An 8,599-nucleotide genomic window follows, 5' to 3' on the forward strand; every position below is an offset into this window, starting at 1 on the left:
CTGCAACACTCAATCTTTAATTTGGAAGGGAAAAATAATTGGGCATAGCACTCCTGAATGGTCATTGACGATTCAGCTTTAGATGGCTACTTTGTTCTAGAGACAGTGGGATACATATTAATAAGGGAATACATACTCTTCTTTGTGGTCTTCTATTTGTATGTGTTATAAGATTGGCCATTTATTGTTCCAACAGAGTTGTCTGCTGTTTGGATTTGTATTGCTGAAGGAATTAAAGATGTTACTTTGCATGTTGTTCTAATGCGCGCTGTTAGAATAGGCAGTTAAGTGCCCAGCAGGCACTTAGGATCAAAGGACTTGGAATTTAAAGTATATGGGTCTCTGTGCATTGATAGTGTGTTTTCAGGGGAAGGGTATTTCAAAGAGGTATAATAGTTTGAATTTTTCTGCTTTGTTTTATTTTTAGCTTTGTATGTTCTCCTGCTACTGCATTTGCTTCTGTGGGGTGTAACATTCCACATGTGGCAGGTGCTTCATGTACTGACTGCTTTTGTAGCTTTCAGAAATCTTGTTGCATGTCCATGCTACTGAGAATCAGGTGTCCTTTGTTACTGTGATGTTTTAAAAGGTTTGTTCCGTGGGTAATGGGAAGATGTGCTTGTGTTTTAATTGTAGACAGTTGATCTACAACTACCCTGAACAGCTGTTTGGAGCTGCTGGCGTCATGGCTATTGAGCATGCAGACTTTGCTGGTGTTGAACGTCTGGCTCTTGTTACAGGTATGTAGAGTACCTTGTCGTATGAAACTTGGAGGGTCACATTAGTTGATCTTCAGTAAATGTTAATACTTGTTCACCTAGTTTGTACTGTTAAGACAATCTGTGAATGTGAAAAGTACTCCAAATAAGATTTATTTTACAGTACTTGAATACTGATGTATATGGGGGACCTTATGAGATTGGCCATAAGAAACTTTGAAATTACTTCGTTGATTTATCAACTGCTATATAACTGCCAGTGTTTTTTCAGAAGCAAGTAACTCAGTTTCTGTCTATCTTCATGTTGTATTTCTCATGTAAAATGTCTTGTTTTGATTCTGAATCCTCCCTGCATAATGATTGACGTTTTAACACTGGCAAAGATCAACATTTAGTCTCTTATCCAGACAGAACTCAAAAGCATTACAGCTATTGTAGTTCTTGTGATGTGAAACAAAGTATTGGTGTTTTCAGGATTTATCAACATCAGCAGAAGGTTTCTGGTGCCATATGTTGACACTGGAAAAACTTGGCTTATCAGTATTGTTAACTTAAATTTATTTTGGGGCAATTATGAAGAAGATTTTTTTTTTTTTTTCATCTCCCTCCTCTCTCCTACCTCCTTGATTAGACCTTGCCAGAATGGATGCTTGCATCGTGAGCTCTTTGACTTTTGTATCATCTTACTTATGTAGGTGGTGAAATTGCATCGACCTTTGATCACCCTGAGCTGGTAAAACTAGGAAGCTGCAAGCTTATTGAAGAAGTCATGATTGGAGAAGATAAACTCATTCATTTCTCTGGAGTGGCAATGGGTGAGTGTTTTACCACTAGCGGCATGTTGTAAAATTTGTGTTAACCCTCTGCTAACGCTGTTCAGTGACCAGGATGGCATAGGAATTTTGTAATGATTGGTATAATCATTTTTATTAAACCCTTGCTCTTCAGTAAAGATCCTGCAAAGATGTGTGTTCGTGGTTGAAATTGTGTATGTTTATTGTTACGTAAACAAACATAAATATTTGTAAGGATGGGAAACAAAATTTCTGCTTTGGGAGATCAAATTGACAAGAAAAGTAGCAGCATGTTATGCTTCAAGAACTTGAGAGCTTGTTCTAGTAAATGCCAATACTGTAAATTTCCAAGGGGTTGTTTTGAGATAACATTAATTTTCTATTAAATTAAAAAAGGTGGTGTGGAACAGTTCATTGATAAAAGCAATAGTGTAGCATACATCATTTCATTCTACCCGTGAAATGTCATTATGCTTGCTTTCTCCGCCCCCCCCATTGGTCTATGTAAAACTGGACTGCAGTGATAGCAAAACCATTACAAATGCTTTGAGATGACCTCTTTTTGCGTCTTTGGTTGTTTTTACATCTTTTCGCATTTGCGCTGTTTAGGTGAAGCTTGCACCATAGTTTTGCGTGGAGCAACACAGCAGATTCTCGATGAAGCAGAGAGGTCTTTGCACGATGCTCTCTGTGTTCTTGCCCAGACTGTGAAGGACACCAGAACTGTGTATGGTGGAGGTGAATACTAGTTTCTTTGTACTTTGTACATGATACACATTTTGTATTGCTGTTCAAGTCAGATATAAAACATCTGTCTGTCTTCAATGAATAGGTTGTTCAGAGATGTTGATGGCCAACGCTGTTGCAGAACTTGCCATGAGAACACCTGGCAAAGAGTCTGTTGCAATGGAGTCCTTTGCTAAGGCTTTACGAATGGTAAATTTGTTTAATCAGATTGCTGGATTAATAGACATAAAGTTTCGCTAAGTTTACTAACTTCTGCCAGCAGGTAGTTGCTTCTCTTTCAAAGTTTGGGTTGTCTAAAAGTAAAGAAGTGAAATTTAGTAGCACATCTTGGATGAACAAAGAGGAAAAAGTTACTGTTTTCTCTCTTAGAAAAAAAGTCTTCGTTTTTTAATAATTCTGCACGTTACAGAATTCTGAATGTTCATATGCTAGTCCTCTTCTAATTGGTTCTTGCAGAAATAGCACATAAAAATACCGACCTATTCAGTTGACAACTGATTTAGAAAAGAGCAACCCTTCTGTTCTATGGATTATCTAGTGCTATTTGATTGTGTTCATGCTCTAGTACTGTCTAGAAGTTTCTAGACTTGCATTGGAAATTGCATCTTAGTAGGAAATGAGGTTATCACAAGAAACACTTATAGAATATTACTGTGCTAACAGGCTGTCAGTTTGAGAAAAACTGCCTTCCTGTAATTTAAATTAGGGAAACCCTTTCTTAGGAAATGAAAGACCATAGGAAAACAGTTCTCCCAAGAAAATTAAAGAGCATGGTAAGACTCGGCATTACTTCTTCAGCACGTGCAATTTGCAGTGCTGTCGCTTAAACAGTGAACGAAATCATCTGGTGGTTAATGCTTACCAGCAAGCTTATGTTCTTAAAATGAAACCCTATCTCCAGTTGTAGTCTGAAATGATAAGAAAGAGACAGATTTCTTTCTGTCCATGTAAAATGAACTGACAAAGCTGCTGACGTGCTTCTGTCCTCTCAGCTGCTCTCTTGTAACAGGAACTTAAACAAAATCCTTAGAAAGGTAATTTGATTTTTTCCTTTTTCCCTGTCTTCTGATCACTGTAACAGATCATCTGCCATGTTTTTGAAACTTCCTCTTCTTGAAACCGAATAGTGAACTAGTAATATCAAAGTATGTTTCATGTTTACTAGGGATCAATCCCCGCATTAATTAAAAGCAACCTGTGTTTATCTCCTTAGATCCCAACAATAATAGCTGATAATGCTGGCTATGACAGTGCAGATTTGGTTGCCCAGCTCAGAGCTGCTCACAGCGAAGGGAAGACTACTTATGGACTTGGTAAGGGGCTTGGTATTACTTCTGTTAGTGGATTTCTGTTGGGGAGGGCAGTTAGGCTTATTAAACTTGGTCACATCTGTCTGTTGCTGATATTTTCAGCTGGAAGAACAGAGTATGTTGATTTCTGTTTGCCTTGTGTAGAACATAAGCATACAATGTTACATTGTTCTGTCATTTTACCAGACTTGTCACAACAGAGTGAAAAGCTGTGTTTTTGAAGGGGATGGTTTCCACCTGTAAAAACCACTTTCCTTCCTTACATTGAGTTTAGTTACATGAACCTTAAAAAGAAAGGCATCGATTTAAGAACAAACAAATGAAAACCCAACACAACCAAACGCCTCCCTCCACCCAAAAAAAGCTTAAAAAAAAGTTCTGGAGAAGACCTCTGAAGTTGATATCCCTAAGGAAATAGTGCTGAGAGTCCTGTTGGGATCTTGTCTCCTCTTCCCAGTGTATAGAGTTTTCATCATTACTTTTTTGTATGTAATTGCAACATGTTAGGTACTTAAATCAGGAGCCTTGAAGTGAAAGACTCTATTTAATACTTCCCTTGCTGTCAGTGTGGTTCATTTGAGCACGTAAGTTACCATACTGTCAGTTTCTTGTAACTTCCTTAAAAGAAAAAAAAGTTAAAAAGAAAACCCAACCTCTTAATGTGTCTCTTCTTCCAGATATGAAAGAGGGTATCATTGGAGACATGGCAGTCTTGGGAGTAACAGAAAGTTTCCAAGTCAAGAGACAAGTTTTGCTGAGCGCAGCTGAAGCAGCAGAAATGATTCTTCGTGTAGATGACATTATTAAAGCAGCACCAAGGTATGATCTGAGTATCTACACAGTCAGTTACAGTGCTATAGAGTAACTTCCTTCTGTGGAATAGTAACTGTGCAGAAAAGTCTTGGTCTAAAAATATTTTATTTGAAATGAAGACTGACATCCGACATGCTGACATTCATGCTGCATGATTTTTTTTCCATTAGCAATATGAACAGGCCTTTAGAGCTGTCAGTGTGCTTAAATGAGTGTGCCTGAGCAATGCCTAGTTAATCTTAGGTCACCAGCTACTCATGTGCCGTAGATAGTACTAAAACATCTGCAGAAGTGGCTGACGGAAACGTAGGGGATCGTGCTGCTTTTTATTCTTTTGGCAAGAATTGTAGTGGAATGCTCAGGTGCTTCTGAAGTAGAATCTGCAGCTAAAACAAAACCACCTTTGTTAAAAAGTTTGGGAAGAAATGCCTCTTGTTGGCATGTTATCCCATGTGTGCCCGCTACCAGGCAGCTTGCACTGTTTTGTGAATCACAGGTTTTTTTGCCTTTGGTCAAAGGTGGTGCATTAGCTTTGAGATGCTGCTGCCTTTTGTGGTGTGAGATAAAGCTAGTGCTGAACACAAAATAACAATTAAAAACAAGGGTGGGTGGGGAGGCTGGTGGACGCTAGCTTGGGGGGCAATTTTCTGACTTTTTGTTTTCTCCCTAGAAAACGTGTACCAGACCATCGCCCATGTTAAATTTTCTTCAGTACCTGAGGATATGTGGACCAGATCTCACCTAGTAATTTTTTGTAATGATCTAGTGTTTGTGAGGTTACGGAACAGAAGCTTGAGACAAGCAGATCTCCATCAATGGCAAGAAATAACTGTCTTCCGTTGGTTTTAACTTATTTCAGTTTATATGTGTTGTGGGAAAGAAATCACTTTCAAGTAAAACGGGTTTTATAAAACCCTATTCCTTCTGTTCCTCTCCAGGTTCCACTTAAAATACACAGAAATAATAATTAAAAAAAAATATTCCAATTCGTCAGAGTTGTATTTGTCTTTGTGTAGAACCAAGAAGGGCAGTTCCGTTCGAACAGCTGTGGTGCACATCCTCAGTCGTCAGACGCTTCAAGCGGTGACTGGGCCATCGGTTCGAACGATAACCTCTCAGGCCTTTGTAGCTTGCTGGTTCGGCTGGACCTGCTGCGTTAGGGTGAGCCGTTTATCCCAGTCCTGGCTGCATAGGTTTTGAGTTGGGGTCCTAGAAACAGACTCTGAAGTGAAGTGTTACCCTTTTCTAGTGATACTGCAGTATTACTTGTTTTTTGGATGATGAAGAGAAAAAGCTGAAGAGGAACCTTAGTCAATGCCCAGAACTACAACTTAAGGGATTTTACAGCTTTTTACACCACAGATTTTATGTAGATAGGAGTTCTGCTGAGGGGAGTTGAGAGGAAGATGCAGTTTGGGAGAGAGATCAACATCCTGGACCAGACACTGTTTAACTGTAAAGCACTGGACTTGGGCCGACTTCACCACAGAGAGCAGGTAGTGGACAACGTGCCAGGCTGCACCGTGTTCCCTTTTTTTCCTCCGCCCCCTGCCCCTTTCGTGTCTATTGTAGCCTATCTTTATATTCTCTTTCCTATTCCAGTAGTTGCTGCAAAGGCAACATGTTTCTTAATTGGACTGGTTTCTTTATGCTGAGGTCATAAAGAAGTTGGTGATGCCCGCAGCCGTCTTCACATGGGTTCTTGATGACTGCAAGCAGAGACGAGCGGAGGTGCTGTCTGTGTGGGAGCCCGGAGAGAGGCGCCGGCTGGGCGCTGTGACCCTTCCGGCCCTTGCAAGTACAGTGCAGCACCTTGGCAAACAGCAGGGCAAGTCTGCCAAAGCAGGAAGATTAATTTGAAATCAAGAAAATATCTGTGCATACATTTTTTTCCCCTTAGATTTCCTGAAATGAAGAGAATCTGCTTACAGAACACTCCTCCAAACTCTCCGAACTGACTCTCTTCAGATCTTCAGAAGTGACAACACTGTAGAGAGTGCTGCGTTAAGTACAAACCATTGACAAGCAGGTGAAAGCACCTTCTTCCCCACCCCCTCAGATAAATAAAGTACCGGGTCAGTTCCATAGGAAATAAAACATTGAACTTGGATGTTAGAAAAGCCCCAAACTCTTGTCCTACTGAATAATTTTCTTTTGTAGGAAGAAATCATTTGTCGGAACACGGTTAGATAAAGAATTTTTCTGGAAAGAGAGAATTCAGTTAATTCCAAAGAAAGATGGTTTAACCAAGCAAGATGCTACTATACTTTATTTAGTTTGACTATCCAAATTCAGATGTGATTTAACAAGACAGCAAGTGCTAGCAGAGGCTATATGTTTCCAGATAATTTTTCAAGCATGTAAATGACATGAAGCAGTCACGCACTGGCATTGAATCAAACCTTTTCTGGGAAGTCAACTGCTGCTTCTGCAGCCTGTGCTGGTGAGACAGTTCCATTTGATGAGTGAGGCAGAGAGGGAAGTGGCTGTTCTGCACCACCCTTTTTGAAAAAGCTGTCTTTTATCAAATTCAGTGATCCGTGCTATGGAATCAAAAGCTAAAAATGTCATTTTCAACCAGATTTCTTACCTGTGTTACACCATTAGAACAAAACATACTTTAAAAGAGTTCAGTGCATTTTGAAGGGGATCTGAACTGGTCCGAGTTGCAAGCTGGAGAAATACACAGCTGAAGTCAACAGAGTAAAGTTTTCCTCTGCTTCAAGTTCTATGCAAGCCTGTAGTGGCAGGTTTTATTCATGCAAATTTACCTTTACAGCTCTTGTGACGTTTCCATTTCAGTTGGGCTTTGGTTTTCTTCACTACTGCATGAAAACTTGGTATGTGCAGCTGCCCTTACAGGCAGCGTTGTCAGTAACATAAAAACCAGCAGCAAGGCCTCTAGCTTTCCTCACTGTCATTTGAAATCCTACTTGGCAATAACAAAACAAGTGGTCGCAAATTTTCCAGGAAGGAGAAGGCAGCAGCGGTAAGAGAAGCTTGCTGGTACGTACATGCCGTTTCCTTGGTAGTGTGGCCAGGGTTCCACTACTGCTTCCCACACAGCAGGCAGGGAAGCCTTCAAGCTGTTGCTGCGTTTCAGATAAGCCATTTGAGAGGAAATGCTGTGGGTTACTTCAGAGCTGTGACTCTCAGCAGCGATCACCTTGAATGGTGCCTTCCAGCTGAGCTCGGACACCTCGGCAAGGTGGAAGGGAGAAGAGCGAGCCATGGGCGAAGAGCAGTGAGTCTGTATGTGCTCTGTACAGTCCACCTGTGGAAAACATCTAAACTGTGTCTTCATCTCTACTGTGAACTCGTGAGTGGTCCCCGCAGGAGGAGGGGGAAAGGGAGGAAGTCTTTGCTCTGGAGGGAGTGCTGGGTGCTGCGCAACGGGGAGAGAGTGTCCCTGCAAGAGGGTTTTGCCGTTCCCTGGCTGCAGGCCGGTGCACCTGCTCCTGAGGACCAGCCAGGCGGTGGGGTGCTCCCAGCACCAGCAGGTAAGGCAGAAGCAGAGGCTGGGCGGTGGTGTGAGCGTGCCGCTGCCTTTGCCAGAGCGGGCAGCTGAGCATCAGCACGGCTCAGCTTCTGGCTTGGGCTTGGTGGCAGGAGGTGGCGACGGTTTCTCATTAAGCTTGATTTCTATCACGGCCCCAGACCGCTTGCGGGGTTCAGGGGTCTCCTCTGACCATCTCCCCACCCTGCGTACCCCTTTGGCCACTTTACCTGCAGGTGTTGTGGTCATAGATCACCAGCTTCAGGCCGGGGAGGTGAGCCAGGCTGGGGAAGAACCGGATGGAGTTGCGATCCACGTCGATCACCTCCAGAAAAGGCATGTCCAGGAGCACGGGGGGGAAGTCGGACAGCACAGCCAGATGGTACGCAGCTCCTGCAGGCACCGCAGCTGGGCAGGGAGCGTGCGCAGCGCGTTGGAGCCGGCGTGCAGGGTCTTGAGCAGGCTGAGCTCGCACACCACCTCGGGCAGGTACCGGAGGCAGTTGGACTCAATCCAGAGAGTCTTGAGGTTCTGCAGGAGCCGGAGCTCGAGGGGCAGGCTGCAGAGCTTGTTGTTGCCCAGGTAGAGGATGCACAGCCGCTTCAGCGTGCACACGACCAGGGGCAGCGCTTTGAAGTTGTTGAAGTCCAGTGCCAGGATCTGCAGGTTTTGCAGCTGCTCCAGCTCGGGGGGCAGATGGTTCAGGTTGTTGTCGCTCAG

At 42.7% G+C, this 8,599-nt stretch overlaps 2 protein-coding genes across 2 annotated transcripts in view; one reads left to right on the forward strand and one right to left on the reverse strand.

Annotated features, from left to right (window-relative positions):
• Positions 1 to 5,360, forward strand: part of CCT2 (chaperonin containing TCP1, subunit 2 (beta)) — an 11,004-nt gene extending 5,644 nt beyond the window's left edge. The window contains exons 9-15 of the mRNA XM_009696428.1: positions 637 to 740; positions 1,415 to 1,534; positions 2,123 to 2,251; positions 2,346 to 2,449; positions 3,474 to 3,573; positions 4,248 to 4,389; positions 5,054 to 5,360. Of these exons, the coding sequence (XP_009694730.1) occupies positions 637 to 740; positions 1,415 to 1,534; positions 2,123 to 2,251; positions 2,346 to 2,449; positions 3,474 to 3,573; positions 4,248 to 4,389; positions 5,054 to 5,084 (730 nt within the window). The 3' untranslated portion in view covers positions 5,085 to 5,360. The remainder of the gene's footprint in view (positions 1 to 636; positions 741 to 1,414; positions 1,535 to 2,122; positions 2,252 to 2,345; positions 2,450 to 3,473; positions 3,574 to 4,247; positions 4,390 to 5,053) is intronic.
• Positions 5,361 to 7,954: 2,594 nt separating this feature from the next.
• Positions 7,955 to 8,599, reverse strand: part of LRRC10 (leucine rich repeat containing 10) — an 842-nt gene continuing 197 nt past the window's right edge. Inside the window, 3 exon segments of the mRNA XM_009696429.1 lie at positions 7,955 to 8,108; positions 8,110 to 8,251; positions 8,254 to 8,599. The exon segment at positions 8,254 to 8,599 is cut by the window's right edge and continues 9 nt beyond it. Of these exon segments, the coding sequence (XP_009694731.1) occupies positions 7,955 to 8,108; positions 8,110 to 8,251; positions 8,254 to 8,599 (642 nt within the window).

The sequence above is a fragment of the Cariama cristata genome, unplaced genomic scaffold (genome assembly GCF_000690535.1).
Source record: "Cariama cristata isolate BGI_N322 unplaced genomic scaffold, ASM69053v1 scaffold8683, whole genome shotgun sequence".
Taxonomy (NCBI): domain Eukaryota; kingdom Metazoa; phylum Chordata; class Aves; order Cariamiformes; family Cariamidae; genus Cariama; species Cariama cristata.